The sequence below is a fragment of the Idiotropiscis lumnitzeri genome, chromosome 10 (genome assembly GCF_059441095.1).
Source record: "Idiotropiscis lumnitzeri isolate Australia: NSW breed Sydney's pygmy pipehorse chromosome 10, RoL_Ilum_1.0, whole genome shotgun sequence".
NCBI lineage: Eukaryota > Metazoa > Chordata > Actinopteri > Syngnathiformes > Syngnathidae > Idiotropiscis > Idiotropiscis lumnitzeri.
The window spans coordinates 16,454,806-16,474,992 of NC_142400.1; the positions used below are offsets into that span (position 1 = coordinate 16,454,806).

At 39.3% G+C, this 20,187-nt stretch overlaps 1 protein-coding gene across 13 annotated transcripts in view; it reads right to left on the reverse strand.

The window, feature by feature from the left end:
* ubr5 (ubiquitin protein ligase E3 component n-recognin 5) overlaps positions 1-20,187 on the reverse strand; it is a 48,978-nt gene that overhangs the window by 12,434 nt on the left and 16,357 nt on the right. For 3 of the 13 annotated variants that reach the window (XM_088306521.1, XM_088306511.1, XM_088306522.1), the window contains exons 7-37: positions 19,268-19,427; positions 18,872-19,024; positions 17,171-17,382; positions 16,444-16,560; positions 15,534-15,644; positions 15,256-15,410; positions 14,305-14,422; positions 13,649-13,833; positions 13,447-13,556; positions 12,656-12,768; positions 12,030-12,176; positions 11,826-11,937; positions 11,559-11,713; positions 11,271-11,468; positions 10,961-11,180; positions 9,917-10,043; positions 9,572-9,723; positions 8,404-8,499; positions 7,563-7,689; positions 7,340-7,437; positions 6,097-6,251; positions 5,909-6,000; positions 5,642-5,788; positions 5,418-5,536; positions 5,209-5,335; positions 4,379-4,508; positions 2,493-2,653; positions 1,499-1,738; positions 1,242-1,365; positions 324-435; positions 79-210 (exon numbers count right to left, since the gene is read on the reverse strand). In XM_088306521.1, coding sequence (XP_088162647.1) covers positions 79-210; positions 324-435; positions 1,242-1,365; positions 1,499-1,738; positions 2,493-2,653; positions 4,379-4,508; positions 5,209-5,335; positions 5,418-5,536; positions 5,642-5,788; positions 5,909-6,000; positions 6,097-6,251; positions 7,340-7,437; positions 7,563-7,689; positions 8,404-8,499; positions 9,572-9,723; positions 9,917-10,043; positions 10,961-11,180; positions 11,271-11,468; positions 11,559-11,713; positions 11,826-11,937; positions 12,030-12,176; positions 12,656-12,768; positions 13,447-13,556; positions 13,649-13,833; positions 14,305-14,422; positions 15,256-15,410; positions 15,534-15,644; positions 16,444-16,560; positions 17,171-17,382; positions 18,872-19,024; positions 19,268-19,427 — 4,405 coding nt within the window. The remainder of the gene's footprint in view (positions 1-78; positions 211-323; positions 436-1,241; positions 1,366-1,498; positions 1,739-2,492; positions 2,654-4,378; positions 4,509-5,208; positions 5,336-5,417; positions 5,537-5,641; positions 5,789-5,908; positions 6,001-6,096; positions 6,252-7,339; positions 7,438-7,562; positions 7,690-8,403; positions 8,500-9,571; positions 9,724-9,916; positions 10,044-10,960; positions 11,181-11,270; positions 11,469-11,558; positions 11,714-11,825; positions 11,938-12,029; positions 12,177-12,655; positions 12,769-13,446; positions 13,557-13,648; positions 13,834-14,304; positions 14,423-15,255; positions 15,411-15,533; positions 15,645-16,443; positions 16,561-17,170; positions 17,383-18,871; positions 19,025-19,267; positions 19,428-20,187) is intronic. The other 10 variants (XM_088306516.1, XM_088306523.1, XM_088306524.1 and 7 more) reach the window with 8 other exon arrangements.

Below are 20,187 nucleotides of genomic sequence, written 5' to 3' on the forward strand. Positions count from 1 at the left end.
GATAATGTTCAGTTGGTTTGAACAAGCTAAAGAAAACAAGCTATTTAGAAGGTCTTTTAAAGGTAAATAAAGCCCAACCTGCTTCAGAGCCGGCTGTGGCTGCTGTGACAACACTCCTACGGCCGCTAGCATTATCCTGATTGCTGTGGTTACTTTCACTGTCACTCTCAGTTTCAGCCGCTGCCAGAAGATCAAGCTCCATGTCACTACCTGAGAATAACCACAGACAAGTAAATACTTCATCTCTGTTTTGGACTAGGTTTTAGCTTCAACAGATGGATTGATGGATGACGTAATAAAAAATTAAAAAAACGGTGTCGCACCATCTTCATCATGCTCATCATGCTGCCCTTCCGCCTCAGCATTTTCCTCTCCCGGTTCTTCTTGATCATCATGATGGTCTTCCTCACCAGCTACTCCTTCAACAACTTCAACCTAAGAGATGAGCATGGGATAATTACAAGATATTCCAAATTACTTTGTGTTTTCTGTAAGATCTAAGTAAGTTTAAATTAACATTTGAGGGATTTTTTTTGTTCTGGGCATGTTTTGTCATTTTCCGTTTATCCAGCTTGTTGAGTGAGATCACTATCAAGCAGGTAAAATAATAATTGTCCCAGATGATAAATTTAAATACCTAAGGAAATTGTTCCGCAGTTGTAAGAAAGACATTCATTCATGCATGATTTGGAGAAAATGATTTTTTGGCCGATAAAAAGCATGGAATAGGGCAATGTCTTGCAAAATGAAAAAAAAAATCTGTTTGATGTTAATTTGTTGTCCATAATAATTTTGAACATTTTGAGTATATTTATGGAAAAATACCATCTGTATTCAGCTTTCCTGCATTTAGATTTTTGAGTCATTATGCAAATAATGCACCCCAAGGTGTTTTGGGTCGCATACAGTTCTTAATTCTAGGAACAGCAATATCCAGGACATTTGAGATTTTCCAATTAATAATCCCGAAGTTCATCCACAGTCTCTACATTCACAGTTGGTGACACAGGTACGATTTACATAAAGCTAGTGCCGGTGTTCTCGCGTCTCTCTATTTAATAGAAATGATGGTTTCTTGAACTTTCGGGATCATTACTATCGCAAAGAACACACAAAAAATATTAAATAGTAATATTAAACCGAACACCAATTACAAACTAATGGGAGTGCACGAAAAGACATTTTTTGACGTGACTTCCCCTTTAAGAGTCAATGTAGATGTAACGATTTAAAACTCCCACCTCTTCCACATCTGCTGAAACAATATCATCCTGTTCCTCATCTCTGCCTCTGACAGGCTGAGACTGGCTGCTATGCCGGGGTTGGGGGTTCCTAATGATATAAGAAGCAGCAGTCTGGCTGGAGCTGGAAAATGGAAAAAAAATCTCTTTAAAAAGATCTTTTTAAGGACTTATCTATATTTAAGTCACAGCAGGAAACAAAGAGAACAGACAATTTATCTCATTGTGCTCACATCGGGATAAACAAATCAACACACTTGCTAGATTGATCGGGTGAAGGTCTTGGAGGAAGAGGTTCAACAGAAAACAGCTCCTCACTGCCCTGGACGGCATCAATACTCGTACTAGCCAAAGTAAATGGGGCGGTAGGTCTTGCGATGCCCATTCGTACTGGAACAATTAGCGACTCTGCCACATTACAGAGCTCCTCTACAGCATAGGGGAGAAGCGCTTGGAAAACACGACGGCATTTTCCAATGGGTTGAGGGATGAAGTTGCTGTATGAAAGAAACAATGGGGGTTGCAAAGATCAAAGGGATAATTCCTTATTAAAAACCTTGACTAAACCTATATACAGTAAATACCCCTCCATTGTAGGGGTTACGTTCCAGGACACCACCGTAATAAGTGAAATCTGTGATTTAGAAATACACCCTATGTCTGTTAGAGCATTTAGCATTTACGACATTTGAATTTTATTAGGTCTTTAAACACACTTTTTATCTAAATACATTAAATCATGTATAATATATTAAGAGTCAGCAAGACCAATGAATAACACAAAATATAGAACAAACAACAGCGACAATGGCGAAGCTGCCGTAATACAGTACATTAAATACAAACATACAACATACAAATAGAGGTTATGGGAAATTGCTGGCTGAGTGCGTTTCTGCTTAAGCATGCTGGGGTGGCTTCATCAATGTTATTTTTCTAAAACTCATGTGAGTATCCCACTCTGTTGAGATTACATTCCATACAGGAAGGAAAAACTTGGAAGTGACCAGCAAGGCGAGCAGCGTGTCATGCATACATTAACCGAACACAACTTTTTAAATTTTTTTATGACGCGCGATTTAAACTCAAAATGTCACTAAATGCCAGCAAATGGAAAAAAACAGAATGACAACACAAAATTAATAAAACACAATAGACCCGGAAACTGGAATGGAGGGAGTTTTACTGTATTAGGGTAAGGTTTTACACTACCCCCCAGACCCCCGCCTCCTTTTTATGTGTAAGGCTTACTTTTTCTTCTTGGATGAGGCCATCTCCACACTGAGGATTACAAATACTCTCGATACAGAGCGTAGAAATCTCCTCGTGACATTGACTGCCTCTTCTCTTCTGCCAGGATTGTACTTGTTCTGCAACTCCTTCACCAGTGTACCAAGTAAAGTGTCTATGAACTGACATAAGGAAAAGACAGTGAATACGTCAAACAACTTCAGAAATCAGAAATCCCTTCATTGTCATTGTACTCAAGTGTTCAAAGAGATTAGAGAGATCCCCTCTCCAATGCAATACAACAATAATTCAATTAAATATATAAATTAGATAAATAAGAGAATAAATAGTGAGATTGAAAATAATATGAAATAAATTGAGTTTAATAAAATGCCAGGAGCACTGATGCATTACACCAAAATGTGCATCTTTGTCTGACCAAGTTACTTTTTCCAGTCAGGTAATCAAACTACAGTTACTCATTAAATACCACAAAACGCAACTATGTATAATAAATTAAGTTTTAGTTGAAGGAGACATCAAAAGATTATCTACCAAAGGCAGTTGTAGTTAACTAGTTCCAGGTTTGCAGCAGTGCGAAAAAGTCTCAAACAAAACTAATAGTCAATGAATAAAATACACGAGGACACCTGATTCCTAACACCATAGTACTCAAGGAAGGCACTCATCAAATAATTGTACATTATGGAAATGTTTATGGAAAGAAAGGGAAACTCGTATGGACACAACTTGATACCACAACTTCAAGATTCCCGGTATACGTCTTCTGTGTGGTGCAGCGAGCAACGTCATCGAATCAGAGCCATTGTTTGGGGGGCGAGTGCAGGGTGGGTTGATTTGCCGATTCAACATGTACAATCGGGTTGGGCTGTCGGGTTCAATGAACACTGTGATTGGCTGTTAGCTAGCGAATCAAGGCCCTGGATAAAAACGGGAAGTGACGAAAGTGGAAAAACTGAACATTTAAGCTATTTCTCAAGAACTAAATGAACTTTGATCATTTTTACATCTCCTCTATGAACATAACGGTTGGCTGGACAGAAGAGGGTGAAGACAAAGTAATCACTCTCATTCCCAAAAGACCGGTGTTGGTCGACATCACCGCGAAAGGCTACGCTTTAACTATCTCCGCCGATGGCGTAGAGGGGTATTACTTCTCATGCATACGCAGAAGGTTTGGAGTAGTTGGCATCGGCGTTGGCTTTTGTGGTGTGTGCTTCCGACATTTTCCGGTCCAATGTGCTGACTTCAAGGCCGATGCGACAGTTGACTGACTGGTGTGTGGAGGCCTTAAGGGGGTGAGATCTCGTATGTGTCGTGTCACGTTTACAAAACTACATAAACAGTAATGAAGGAATCAGAGAGATGTGCATTTTCAAGCAGGAAATACAGTCACTATTTTGAGTTAAAAACAAAAATATTAGGGTTTATAGCACACAGTGTGCTGTCAACAGTGTTTCCTAGCTACAATAATACTATGCCAAACCTCTCAACAAAATAAATCATTAATCGTACCAATGTACATATAAATACATGTAGAACAGTTGAGTGCTGCCATTACAACAATAAAAGTTATCAAGTAAAAAAGACTTCCTTTTTAAAATTTATTCATGTTAAGTAAAGGTGAAGGCTCTATTTGAAAAGAAGAAAAAAACAGTAGCCCATTTATATTAAGTGAAATTCAGAATAGACTACTATTAGATAAAAAAATAAATATCGTTAGTCAAAAAGGTTGTCTTATTTTTAATGAAAAGAAATTATTCTAAAATGTCACTTGTAAAGATGCACATTCAATGAAGTGGGAACTGGCGCGTTCTGGAGAGTTATCAATATCTGCTGAACGTAACTATTAAATTAACTTGAAGCGTAGTGTTGAGGGAACTTACAGTGATGTCTGGAGCACACTTGACAATGAGGCAGTGGGTAAAACAGTCAAGGCGAATGGTGCCACTCTGCTGATTCAAATAGACTTGTTCTTCGGGAAGGAGATGGGCGATTCTGCTGCTTGCACTAAGACTAACAAAAACAGGAAAACCTTCAGATAATCAAATAATTAGTGGATATCATGTGACCACACTCACAAAAGAAGTGTGCCGCAATGTGTGCAAGCTAAGTCTATAAGACTGAGACATCAATTTCAGGTGCCAGAAGGTGTCAGTATAGGGCAAAATGGCAGCCACCTCAGATGGATAAAAACTAGTCGTTTTTTTATGCTTAATTTAAATTCCCCAAACACAATATCAATCAGAGACAAGTCGGCGAACATAAAAAAATTATGTTCCCAAGAAAATGTTTGACTTGAGTTCCGCTTTAATTGGTTTCCTCAATCATTGATGGCAAAAGTCATTGTTTTATTCCCCTTATTGTGACTTCACTGTTATGATGAGGCTAACACAGTGCCATTAAAGAGGGTGAACTCCTTTTTTTTTTTTTTACACCATGTTTAATTATGTTTGTCATGTAACCGCCTTTAAAAAACATACACATATTGCAAATGTTGCAGAGAAAAGATTCGTCATTTATTTTGACTAAGTTATAAAGCACGTTCAATCGGCACGCATACGTCCCCACACGCTTCGTGGATGTGCGCTTTTTATATTTGAGTTGACAAGACTCATAAGAATGTTTCTTGAGAGCTAAATGAAAATTGGCTGAAAATTCTATCCAACATTTTTTCTATTGATATTGACATCTTTCTTAATATATTGTTACTTACGGGTCTTTATTCTCTTGAGAACCAAACCTGATCATCGACCTGAGGGCATTCCAATCCTGCAGAACCCTCTCCAGAGCCAATTGGGCAAAGCGGGGAGGCTCCAGGTCATGATCTGGCATATCAGAATCTCAAATGGGAAAAAGGAGACACTTTCATACTGCATAGATCTGAGGAGACTCAGCTAATACAGGAGTATATAGTGAGCCTACCATCGGCACTTGCTGTCTTGCGATTTCTGTCTTCTCTAATGCGTGGTGGCCTGTACTGACAGTGCTCAACACTCTGCCTGGCAACAGTTTGCACTAGGAACAGTAGTATGTGCTCACCCCTAGAGATGGAAATAATCAGAATCAGCAACATGGCTCTGTCCAAGCAAAGCAGAACTGTGACATATTACAAAGTAATTCAAGTTTATTACAGATGTATAACTTACCTGCTGTTCGGCGCTGTAACCAAGTTAGTGGTAGAGAGCAACCTGTACAGCAAATCTAGGCGAGCCGCCTTTTGTCCAGCAATCAGTGTTTTACACTTGCATTTCTCCCAGCAGTCACAGTATGCTGTAGGGGAGGTCCTCTTGAGCCTGGCATAGCAATACAATTTTATTATCCAAGACAAGGAGTGAATTCCAGTGAGATTAATTTAGAGCTACACAACACCAACAAAATCTAAACAGCTAAAAATAGCCATACGAAATACTAACTTGCAGTCGTGTCCTTTGTGACATACTCTGGCACACTCAGTGCAGCAGCAAAGAGACTCAAGTAAACCGCATGTCCGACACTCAAAGATGTCCTAAATACAAAGTGTTAATTAGAGACCGCTTCTATTCAACATTCAAGTCATTCTATTTGCAGAGATCCTGTCCATGGGTTCAGAGTGATGTCTGACCTGATTAATGTGCTCAGCTCCAGTCCAAGTGAAACTGCATGTGTCATTACAGCAGAGGACATAAAGTGGCGAATCGTCGGGGTTAGTTCCCAGAGGGCAAATCATTTCCATGAAAAGAGAGTCGGGATCCACCCTCTCTGCAATGCCCGGGTCGCCTACAGTGCATTTGAGACATTCAAGCAAACAAAACAAAAAAAAAGTATGGGAATTGAAAAGTTATGGCGTTCAGATGAGCAGCACAATAGGTCAGAATTGTCAATTTACAGACAAGTTGTCATTATTTTTCTGCTATAACAGCAAACAAAACAATTACTAATTGGGGTGTCCGTGGCTCAGAGGTCGCGGTCATAATCATAATAATAGAATGTAGTTCAACACCACCAGAGTGTGAATGTGTGAGTGCATGAATAATGAACCCATTGTAAAACATAATTGATTGTGGAGAAAGAAATGCATCTAAATCTTTATTATTATTACTACAAGTTGTTCATTCTTGCAGGAGATAGATCCAGTACTGAGAGGGGGAAATCTAAGTTGTCCGAGTAGGATCCAGAAATGCACTGTTCCTTTGGAACTATTGTTGAAGCAGTGTACAAAGCTGAGATTTGGGAACTTTCAAATGCTGGATTATTTATTTACTTATTTATTTTTTAACTCTAAACTATGTTGTTTTGATACTCCATACACAGACCAGACAGATGTGTGCCTTAAGGACCCCAAAATACAGTGTTTAAAATGGCTTTTTTTTCCCTCATACATCTGGTTAGAAAGTAGCACTGACAAAAAACCGTGGGCCCCGCAATCATTTAAGTTACCCATTGCTGGGCTTGTATCCATTATCTGACAGTGGGCTGGCTCGTAGACAGCGTTCAGACTGTCTAATACGGCAAAGCCTCATCCCATGCACTGTGCGCAGATCCACACAATAGAGGAACTTAATGGAAAGTTAACAATTAATTGATGGACACAAAGTCAGTGGTACAGGTTTTTCAAACTGCAGCTGTATGAATCAACGTATTTGCTTGACAGGTGAATATCAATCGTGTTTCCAGTGGATTCAGAGGACACACCCATGCTATTCTACAGCTATTTTTTTTACAGCTTTTTTTATTTTCTTTTTCTTTTTACAATTTATATCATCATATTATATATACACATCAAATATTTCAAATTATGCAGGCTTGCCAATAATATAGTTTTCTGCTTGTGACATTTTAGTCCCTTTATAGGATCATTAACTTACACTTGGCAATTTTCTGCGCTGCCTCCAAAACAGTAATGGCGGCCGGGTAGGCTCTCCCACTAACTGCCAGCATGAAGGGGGTCATTCCACGTGCATCCCTTTAAAAGGAAAACCATCGAACAAAGGAATTACAAAACATGTTTCAAATTAACTTAAAATATGTTAATAGACATTAAACAAGCCAAGTATATTATTATATTCATAAAGAGGTAAAGAATCATACTTGGCAGACAGTAGTTCACGCAGATGTGGCCTTAGAACAACACTGTCGCACATCAGCTTTAGTATAAGGTGGGCATTGGCCTTCCTGTCTTTAGATTCAACAACAGATGGCTCTGTCGATGGTCCTGCTAATATTGAGAAGGAAGGAATACACATTAAGAGAAGCAGCAACACAGTAGAGGAGATTGACATTCCATAGTGTACAATGTACTTTTACAACACATTTAATCTTTCACAATCAGCTTGGTTGAACCATTGCAGTGCATAAAGCCGCCTCAAAGGTGTCCGCAGGTGTGCGGCAGGACTCCAGCCAATCTTAAGATTGAATTTATCCGCATGTTGCCAGCCTCTTTTTAACCACATTACAAGAGTGGTGGGTCAGAGATGAAGATGCGGAGGTTCTCTTTGGGAGAGACCAAGATGAGTAGGATCAGGAATGAGTACATCAGAGGCACAGCATGTTAGAGGCTTTGGAGATAAAGTCAGAGAGGCCAGACTGAAATGGTTTGGACATGTCCAGAGAAGAGATAGTGTGTATATTGGCAGAAGGACGCAGAGTTTCCAAGTGCCAGGCAAGAAGTCTAGAGAAAGACCTAATACGAGGTTTTTGGGTGTAGTAAAAGAGGACATGAAAGTAGTTGGTGTGAGAGCAGAGAATGCAGAGGACAGGGTTAGATGGAGGCAACTGATTCGCTGAGGTGACCCCTGAAGGGAAAAGCCGAAAGAAAAAGAAGTAGAAATGGTGGGTCATGGTCATTGACCTCCAATGCAACACTGAGGCAAAAACAGTGAAACAATCACTTCCAATATATTTCTATTATATCATGAAGCAATTTGGTAACCTGGTATGGTTGAGGTGCTCGGGCCCTGGCTGGTGCCGGTGGAGGGTGCGGTTAGTGAACCCATAGGTGGTGCTAGAATGAAGTCGATCTCACCCTCTGTTGAGACAAGATGGATAACATAGTCAGCAAAATGTTTCACCTCGTTCAGAATGTATTGCATAAATTCCACAATTTCCCAAAGCAGAATAAAATGCAACAGCATGCACTCGTTCACTGTAAAATCATGCTATGTTCAGATTAAGTAGTATTACTAAATAGTGTTGGGGTGTTGGGGGGGGATCATTCATTTGAATAAGATTCATTATCCAAATGATTCTTATTGGTTTCTGAATTTTAAAAGTACATAACGGTGACAAACAAAAAAAGGGCAAACAAAGCATGGGCAATGCTATTATCGCAAACTTCAGCACGATACACAGTCTATGACTGGCCCAAACTATATCAATATGAAGCAAATGCAAAGTAAATAAGCACATTATTTTTAATGTGATTACAACCTAGGTTTGCTTGATCGACTATAGGGCCATCAATGAGTTGTGTGTTGGTATTCCCACCATGAGTTAAACGTGGAGGTTGAGCAGTGACAGCAGTTGGTATTCTACACTAATTTAATATATGTTTTATACATTTTCACACGTAAATAGTAAAAAACAAGTATACAAAACCACTTTTAGCCACCTTCAGGTGAGGATAAAGTATTAGAAAAAAAGAGCAGTTTGAGAGCAATGGAACAGGATGCGCACTAAAACGTTCAAACAAAGCCACAAGCAGAATATAAAAAAAACTAAAATTAATAAATATCAATAAGAAAGATGACAAACTAAGCGCGTTCAGAATTTCCCTCTGACGTCCGTGCACTACTCTGAGAGGGCGTGTGAACAGTGAGGTCGAGGGTGTTCCCTTCTCATTAATTTCCAAACGCAGCTCATGTTCTAAACTGGGGTGGGCAATTAATTTTGCAAAGGGACCAAAGAGAAAAGAGAAATTGGAACACTTTCTGAGGGCCAAGCCAACATGCTAACCTCAACCTGTAGATATTTTTAATGCATTCAAAAAATGCTTGTCTTGTTTCAATAACTTGCTAAGTGTGAAGTTGAATATTACTGACAGCTAAACTAAAAAAAGCATTTCTGAAAAAACAAAAACCCATGTTCAAAAACACACTCACCAGGGTCTATGGGTGGAGGATCGGGGACCCAACTTGGTGGAGCAATTGGTGGTGACACCGGGTCTTGGTGGTCACTGGCGGATGGGCCAGACTCATGACGGCCAAGGCCTGCTGCTCTTAGAGAGCGTCGCATCATTTCTCTCAGCCGAAGTCTGAAGCCAATACAGGTAATAGTGCATTGACATAATCGACGTTTCAAACATAGTCTCATTAGAAATAGATTATGCTGAAAAAGTATTTCCCCTCTTCTCAAATTCATCCTTTTTTTTGCATTTCACGGCAATGTATATCAAATGAAAATTTTAAGCATTTTTCTTTTCTTCCTTTGAATACTTAAGCACTTACCCTCTGCTACTGGAGGAGCCGGTCCTATTTCCAGAGCTGTTGCTGGAGACCACAGAGATGGCATTTGCAATAGCCTCTACAGCAGATAAGCGCTCAGCAAATGTGTTCCGCTCTGACCTTTCAGCCTCTGAAAAGCAATATTGGTTATTAAGCATTTGGATGTGAGGAAGAATAAAGCAGACCATCCAAATAGTGGCATGCTGACTCAAAGGAGAAACAAAAATAGTTTAAAACTGTTTTGCTCAAGAATGCTTTCAAATGACAATTAGGTGCATGCTGCAAATACACACATCCAATAATTTTTTTTAAAAATCATTCTGAAATGTGTGACTTTCAATCACTTATAATATAACTTAATATATATATATAATCCCCTGTGGAAAGTCTCTCCGCTCACAATAGTCCAACATGGCTAAAAATAGATTAGCGTTCAGACTTGCCCATAAACTATGGCAGAACAGCTTGACTCTGGACTGAACGAGGTTGTGCTTGCATTAATGTCTTATTTCACAGATGCTATCAATGATGTCTTTGATAGGTAGCACTAATTTTGACATTGCAGTGGACAACCAATGTAGCATTAGATGCAAAATATTAAGAGATTTCGAACTCAGGGATTACATCACTGCAAAGTCTATTGTTTGGTAACTCACAAGCCAGAACTGCAGAGCCCATTCGCACAAATTTGCTATCCTTGAAAAGGCAGACTCCATAAGAAAAGAGGATACAATTTTTTTAAGAAGAAAAATATTATAGATTAAAGTAAACAGCAGCTGATAAAGAATGCTCATTTACATAAAGTTTTGACATCTTGGCATTAATTCCCTTTTCAAGATGAGACAGGATTGTAATTGCTATTTGTCCATAGTCTCAGAACCACAAAAAAATTTGAAATAGTTGTCTTGTTGGTCATCCAGTTTGCTGCTCCATAGAGCATATATTCTGGATAAAGCAGCAGATGTGTGGGTCTAAAATGATTTGTAAATCGGCCAATTAAACAATGTGGTGTATTAAAGTTGACTTGTCGACGCACGCGTAACACACCAGGCTTACCCTCCTCTTCTTTGGTTTCCTTGTTGCTAACGGGGAAGCATACAGATACAGCAGCATGCAGAATGTTGCGGTTTCCATCACAACGGTGGCCAAGAAGTGCACTGAGGGCATGGCTTCCCTGATCCAATAGAAAGGCTTGCTCAAGGTTCACCAGATACTGCCGACATGCTTCATAGTCACAACGCAAGACATGCTGCATCAGCGTCTGTTTCTGAACACAAAACACACACATGAATGGCATTTTTTTTTTTTTTTAAACAATGTTAAACGAAATTGAATACAGCCAAATGACAACATTTACCTCAACAGCCATAATGATAATAGCAGCTTTCTTTTTAATCGTGGAGTTAGAAGGGAGATTGGCGAGAGAGTGCACCCCCATTCCCAGACTATTTATTGGTGGCAGATCTAGCCAATCAGGATCTCGAATTCCACCCATGCAGTCTTTTGCCATTGGATAAATTGTGCCATTTCCATCACGAAGAATGATGGGAGATTCCTACAGGAAAAATGATTACAAATTATCAATATGTCATGCCATGTGCTCAATTTTTAAAAAGGCATGTCACCTATTCAATACATCTCTTACCTGTCCCGCAGTAAAGATAGCCACGTTACGCTCATTCTGTCCTAGGAACGCCATGTTGCTTGTCGGGAAGTTATTCTCCTGCTCAGCTTTGCCAGTGGCCAAGTCAAAGATACAGTACCTAACCCAGTTACCAGTTTTCAATACTGCATGGACTCCTGGAAGATGGAAATATGTTTTACTGCATGGCATTTCTCGGTTGCATTAATCAGGTATATTACTCAAGCAAAGTGAACTACATGGATACAAGCACATGCACAAATGGCAAACCTTTGGAATCAACATTAACAGCCAGGATCTCTGCCTTTTCTGGGATACAGAGTTTTTTGGGTGTGCGCTGAAAACAGTCAGGAACCTTTGGAGTTCCCCCAGTTTTGACCACCTGACAAGACAAACCAAACAACTGTTTCAATTTTGAATGAGATATATGGGTGAACGTCAGAAGGAGGTGATTTTTGTTGATGTTGTTCTGACCTGCAGCTCATCTATTCTAAGAAGCCTACAGTCCTGAAGCAGTGACGATGGGTCAGAGTCCGGGGGGGCAGTGGTGCTCTGGTTGCTTACGCTGCTCGATGTCCCCGGAAACTTTACTGCAACATAAGCACCATCCACTTTCAGCACCTAGGCACCAGGTGAAAAATGGGAATTTGTTAAAATGAGCTTTCAATGTATAGAAACATGAACAACCCAAAGACAAGTGATCTCATAAGGGGCATGACAATACAGTTAAAATATGGAAAATATTCACACTACAGCCCTGTACTTCTTCCAAATTGTTACGTTACAGCACCTCGCAACCTCACTCAAATTAGATGGGGAGTGTCAGTGCACAGCCATTTTCAGATATCTCCAGAGATGTTCAATCTGAGTCAAGTCTCGGTTGAAGAGCTGGCCTGAAGCAACTCCTTCAATATCTTGGATGTGTGTTAAGGATTGTTGTCCAGCTGATTAGTCACTATAGACTGATGTTAAGAGTCTATAATCAATTTAGAAATCATGCTTTAAGCTAAAACATGGAAAGGGTGAAGTGCTTTGTATAGATTCCAGATGCACACTGGATGTGCAAATGCTCAAAAGATCATAAGATTTTAAATACTGACCTTTCCCACTGGGACGTTTTTTACATCCTCCACAAAGACCACCTCTCGAAGAGGCCATTGCTCCTCATTCACCTTTTCCTCCTCCTTGGGGGCTGGAGTGGAGCGCCTTCGTTCTGCAAGATTTACACCATACAAAATGTTAACACGTGCATAAATTTTAAACAAAACTTAATATTAACCGAGGGAAAAGTTTTGACTGGTGAAGGTGCTTATGCAATGACTCACTGGTAATGTATTATATACAATGTGTATATTCCAATCTTAAAAAAGCATTTGTTTCAATATTTAAAGGCAAATGACGTGTGTTCGCCGTCTGATGTTTATATTATAGTTTAATCATTTCCACCCACTGCTGTACAATTACTGTACTGTATTTTTAAGATTTTTATAAGAATTTGAAATATTCAAGTGTTTAGCAATTTAAGATGGTTGCATATTTCTGGTTTAACTATTAATATAGGCATTAAGATTCACTTCTAAGTCTAGTGTCAGTCATTCGCAAAAGAAGGAAAAAAAAAAAAAATCGGGGTTCCATATTTGGATTTTGATTCTGAACTGTACAAACAGTTTTTAAAAAAAAAAAAAAAAAGAAAAAAAAAAAAAAAGAATGAGAGATGGAAAGCGCCAGCGGTGCATTTAGAAAACAAGATGCTGAGGAAAGCATGTGCATCATCTGTTCCAAAGTCATCTAGCTGATGAGAAGAGCACAGTGAGTGTGAGACGAGAAGCCAGGGAGAAAAGCCAAAATGTGAGCGCTTGTGAAAAGAACCGGTCAAGAGAGAGAGACATACTGTATGGCAGTGAAGCACTGCTAGCAATGGAGGACGTATCACTGCATGTAGAAGCTGGGGAAGGAGGAGGGCCCATCTCAGTTTTCACCAACTCAGGCTTGCTTTCAGTCCTAAAAGAGTCATTCAATGGAGTATTTTTTATATTCATATTTATATTTATAGGCACACACGGATGAAACGTGAGGTATACAATGAAACCGACTTGGTTTCTTGGGTTTTAGTGGTCTTCTCCATGTTCTTCAGGCTCTCTGGCGAGCGCAGCTGAAACCTACAGCTGTCATTCATGTTCCACACAGACTCCAATAGGACACCAACTTTGGGAATACCAGCGTTAACTGAAAAGGCCACCGCCCCAGCATGGTAGAGAGGGTTATTCCTTAGACATACCTAAGGAAAAATGTAACAAAAAAAAAAAAATTCTCACATCCAATGATCAGTATATTAAAAGCACTCCAGTTTCAGTTCAGTGACTTACGAAATTTTTTGCACTTCCACCGTTGTCAAAAAAATAATCTATAAATTGTACCACTTTTTTTTGTCATGAGTAAGATGGTGTTATAACCAAAGGTCCCCAAATGGTGGAGCACTAGATTTGTAGCAGTTTATTGACTGGTTGGCTGAAAAATAATTGAGAATGTAACGTGATTGCGTGAAAAGAATAAAGAACTAAGTGTCTTTACTTCGGAACTGGGTTTCATGTACCAAACTGAACAATAGCTCAGGACCGAGATCTTATAACATTTTAGCATTAGGAACAAGCATTTAACAAAATTCTATGTGAACTGCAGCTGAATCACATCAAATGTATATTAAAAATAAATAAATAAAATAAAAAAAAATAAAAAAATAAGGTCTTACTTGGGTTCCCACTGTGATGTTGGGTATAGAGGAAATGCCAGCACTTGACTTTGGCTTTTTATTCTTGGCTCTGGCCTTTTCAAGCATTTTCTTCCGTTGACTAAAAGGCACCACACCCCTGCAAACACATGACAGACCACTGGTACTTAGGTGTCCCTTTTATTTCATCCATAAATCGAGAAATTCACTGGGATATTTTGAAATAATGCAAGCTATAAAGTGTCACATTAGATTCTATATGTGCTTATCCCCAAAAATAGGCATTCGTTTCAAGGCTTGCTGCTCGTCACTAGCTGGTAACGCTGGCAAAAGGCATATTATATTTTTGTGCCCGCTAAAAAACTATCGTTGAGCGTGTCGAAATAAGCCATGTAAGACTATAGCCATACAGAGCTACAGTATTGTGAAATAGAAAATCTCTCACTAAATGATAGCTTCGCTGACACTTTGATAACTGGAGCAATTAATAAGGTAATATGTCATTTATGGCAAACCGGCATCATTTCAGCAAACTGCGAGTATATTTTAAAGTGTTTGATGCTATCGCTATGTGTTACACTAGCGACCGGAAGTTAGCATGCCATTGCAGCTCAAAAGTGGAAATGGTGCATGCGTAGTTCATTATTCAAATATTCCATCGAATTATTGCGTATGGGTTCACCCCCGTCGCAGCGAGTCAAACCCCCTCCTAGAAAAAGCAGATGATCCATGACATTTGATAAGGAAAGCCCATGGGCACGTTGACGTCAATTTCAGTCAACAGTAGGGTGCGTTATTACATAAAATGTCAGCCTCTTTGAATGGTTGAAAGCGGGTCAATTAGTCAAACACAATATTAAGCAGAATAGTGTGTAGACTCGTTGGGGCACAAAGAACAGTCTTGCAAAGAAAATGTTTTGACTTGACTTTTTCTTTAAAGTGATTGAATATTAAAGTGGATGCTATTCTTACCACCAGTAGAGGCCATTTTCTAATTGTGCACAAGTGTAGAGTGCACAGCAATAGAGGGACACCATTCGCTCCCCCTGAAGTTCAGGGAAAGCTTGAGCACTGTGCTCAAGCTTAGCGGCTACTGTGCTTAGTGTGTCGTCAACCCAAGTTGCCACCTATACAACAAACAAAAATAATAATGATTAATGAAATAAATAATGCATGTGCAAATTATGTCATTGTACACCCTAAACCTAAACCACACATTATGTCCATTTGGTAAAAGGATATAGTCGTACCTTGTTGGTCTCTGTTGCTACAGTGGCTCTGATACTATTGGCAGACAATAAGGTGATCCTCTCGTTGGCCAGCCCCAGGAAAGAAACCCGTGGATGATGAATGGAAGGATTCTGATGGGACAAATGACCACAGTGAGAAAGTAGCTCTCAATGATGTTGAAAAGTTGCACTGAGTAAAGATGAACTGTTTTATTTATTTATTTATCTTTCAATTCAGCACAACTAAATTTGTGATTAACAGTTTAATGCTATATCCCATAGTACATCCATATGGCTTAGCAAATATTTTGTACTATGCATTATTCAAGAAATAAAAAAAGGGCATTAAGGCTGCAGATTTTCATCATATGGTTTGGTTAGACACGGTGTTTAAATATTCAGTGCTTACTGACACACCCAATACCGGTGAAGTTGGGATGTTTTAAACATAAAAACAGAATACAATGATTTAATTGAATACACCGCATAGACAAGATATTTGATATTCAAACTGAAATATTTAATTGCTTTTAGCAAACACTCATTAACTTGGAAAAGAAGGGAAAAAAAGACTGAGAAAACTGAGGAACATTCAAACCCTGTTCGAGCATCCCTCAGGTGTGTCATCATCAATACTGCTTACCCTGTAGAGCAGGCCCATTCAATTACAATTTCAATTGGTCCAATTTTCAAATCAAGAATTGTACCCGAACCAGACAATTAGGCATCTAGTAAAGTTTGCTAAAAACCAAGGTTCATCAGTTTGAACATTAAATATCTTATCTTTGCAGTGTATTCATATAGTCTACATTGAACATGATTTGCAAATCACTGTATTCTGTTTTTATTTATGTTCAACAAAACATTCCAACTTAATTGGAATTGTGTTTGTGAGTTACTATTACTCGTTTCTTCATGGCCAATTACTGACCTGGGCATTCCGGTAGGGTTCCGGTTCACTCCATTTCCACTGATAAAGTTCTCCTTTGGAGCTGACAGCCACCAACTCGGAGAACATGGCACCAATGCTGATAAACTTCATACCATCCTGAAGAGAAGATTAGAGATTTCAATGTGCAGAAAAGCCATTGATGATGTTAACACAAGCATGAACACTGAAAAATTATTTTTACAATTCCATAGGGTCATTCATTCCATGTCAAATGATTCAGTGGGATTAACTGAGCCAATGTTGATTTTAATGAAACGTGCTATACTTGTTGATATGGATGGCTCAACACTAAATCTCACATTTTAGTTCAAACGTAGCGGGGATTTGGGAGCTACGGCCCACAGAATTGTAATTAGTTTGGCAAAAAGGGGAGTGGCCAACTTCCATCACAAGAACTACAGGGTCAATCTTCGCAAAATGGGTATTGTTGGAAAGGGAATTCAATAAGGAATCCAAACATTTAATCATTTTGATGATTTGTGCATAATTCAGTAACTTTACATTTCGACCAATAATTTGACCCACACCCCCATGGAGTTGTTTCGGTTTTTGAGTGGACAGGAATATTTCCTGAATGAACGAATAATTTCATTAGATTATTTTTACAAAAAAAACGGGGAAAAGAGTTTTAATTTCTGCTTGGACAGGGCCTTATTCTATTGCATGTCACAGGTAGAGCACAAATAGCTGCGTGTGCTCCTCATACCTTGTCAGGCCACCATTGAAGCTCCTCTCCTAGGGACACAGGGCTTTGAACTGGGATGTTCTTCTTGTCCAAGCACGGTTCTCCATCACGGCTAGTGGATCCTCTTTCTGTGTCGAACGACGCCCCGTCCAGCCACCGGCGCTCACGTAATCTCAACACAGACTCGCGCTCACGCAACAGCTCAGAGTCGCGCTCTAAAGGAAGAAGGAGAACTGGTATGCAATAAGGTCACACCAGTGGGATAGAAGTAAGCCACTCTCTGGGAAAGACCCGTCAACATACTCTTAAGAATAGAAAACTATCTAAGAATCTTTAGAATCGCTATTGCAAATGAAAATTGCATTGCTGAGGATTGGGAAGAAGTCTATAGTTACAGGTGAGTCATTTTACACGCTTTTATGTTAAATGCCAGTAAATAAGGAAGTGGATTGACAGAACCCATGCAATAGGGTGAGAGAGGACTCAGGAATTTGTTTTATTGAAAGGATAAAAATGATCACCTTTAATCAAGACAGGTGGGCAGAGCGGGCCTTTCTCAGAGAGCTCATATTTTTTACTCCAGCCATGCACTATATAACACCAACCACGTATCACTTTTAAAACCAAACATTCATATTACAAACCCAAATGAATAGGCGGAAGGGAAGATACTTAAGCTCAGGCCATTTAAAAATAAACAATTCAGCTCAAGCCATTTCATTAGTTTTGCATTAGGGATGTGCAATATGGACTCACAAGTATATCACAATATTTTTAGGAATTATTGTGATAGTAGTTATGACTACAGTTGAAAATGCCGCTGATTTCAGCTAGTAAGCATCAGCATTCATTATTTGTTAATAAAATGGCAAAACAAGTCTCAGGGTTTACCCGGTAACAATATGTAGGATCAGGCATAAAAATGTAAATGGCTGACTGCAATACAAGCCAGGATGGGATGAGAAAAAAAGGCGTTGGGCCCAGTATTGTACTGCACAAAACATTTTGTCGTGGGTCCTCAAATTTGCACCAGAGGTTGTTGTTTGATGCACATCCCCCTGATTAGATGGTTATTTCACCATGTCACAGTCACTTGTTTTTTTTTTTTTTTTTCAACCTGGGATGGAAAGTTGTTTTGCGACGCTCTGGAGCAATGATGTTGGTTTTTAATGCGAAATGGAACATAATACTCGCTCGCTCACAGCAAAGGGGCTAGAAGCTCGCACTATACTATACCGCCAGCCTGGAATTATTTGCATACAGATATTTGGAGTTTCTTGTCATGGCCTTGTCAGGGAAATTTGGACGGACGAATTGGCCCTTCGCTGGAGTGGCGAATATGGGAAATATTTATCACGTAACTACCAATTTCCACTTGTGTGTGGCAAATGGGGAGTGTGAACACTGAAAAGTATCAACAACTTTTATTTACAGTTCACTCTTCTCTTCATATGGAGCAAAACACAAGTGGTTCTACAATACTTGGTTGATTTGATCACCTACCAAAGAAAGTAGCTTTGCGTACTTTTCATACCATGTCAAATTGTATATTGTGGACCCAACCCTAGTTTGCATTTTGAGTGTTTTTGCCCAAATACCTTTCTACAAAAATATAAAACGCCACTTGTTTAATTATCATTTTTGGTTGACGGACTAACTGATTTTAAGATGGGTTTCCGTTGCCGTTCCTGTGTTAAGATGCTGTGAATAGATTAGAGTTACCTCTGGACGATCCAAGGCGGGACAGAGAGGATCGTCGAAAAGAAGGGTATCCATAGTAACTTATATCTTCAGAGAACATAGCATCTGCATCAATAATCACACTGGGATGGGCTGAGTGAATATCTGCATCCAACAAGGACATCAGGTCCTCTGCTTGGGAGAAAAGGCAGAAAGAGTGGAAGGTAAAAACATTTTCGCAACCACACAGTCGCCGTTCTTTAGAATGTTACTAATACAGCAATGCAATTATCTATCAAGAATTCATTCCCAACTTCTCTTATTGTAATATTGCATTATAAGTGAAATCACTTTTTTTTCCCAGGGCCATAAAGGAGGCAAAAGCACAAATAAAACAATTTTTGTCCCCATCTCCTGGTTTGTGATTGAATGACATACCTCCAGGGAGGTAGGACTCGCTGGCTGTGTCATCTCCATCATCTCCATCTTCATCATCTCGGCTCAGCAGGTTGTTGACAGCCAGGTTGACATCCAGGTTGGTTCTCTGGAGTTCCCGAATGATCACACTCCTCGATTTCCCCTGAAGGACTACTTGGGCCTGGGAATACACAGTATGAAATCATTTGCCGTCTTATCTTGCCTTGCCTTGTCCGACATTTTAGGTACACACTGCAAGAAAATGCGACACAGATCTGACTTTTAATGACAGTCGAAACAGCTTAATTACGATTATTTCAAATCCGACGTGGGCCACTTTTATATTTGGTTCTAGATTAGATACGCATGCAATTTTTTGGTAAAGCAACCGCAGCCGAACGGCCAGGTTGCATGCATGCGTCATTGCTCAAAATGCGATGTAAGATTGCTGACGCTCAAATACATTATTTCAACCTCCTATCAAATCGCTCCACTGTAGAAAATACCTGACACGCTGGACCACATTTACTTCCGTAAACGGCGTGAGTAACATAGCATCTTATTTTTTATTTTAATTCATTCTATTTGATTAATATGAAGTATAAAACGTGCATTTGGATATCTATTCAGAGATTTAGGGAGTATTAAAGTGTTAATTACGATTTACACGGAGATTCAGGTTACCGCCCCACCTTAGGAACGGAACTCGTTCGTAAATTCAAGACTTCATGTATATCTTTTTCTGGTGTCTTCCTTCCAAAAATGAACCAAAACAGCGCACTACTTCCGGGTTGCTCCTTTTTGCCCACTATTCAAAGTTACCCGGTGTTATTTACCTCTTGGTATTATAGACCTTAATAATATTGGCCTACATGTTTTGTATTTTAATTTTGAATTTACGTGTAATTGTGTAAATGAGAAAGCGTTTTTTTTTTTTTTAC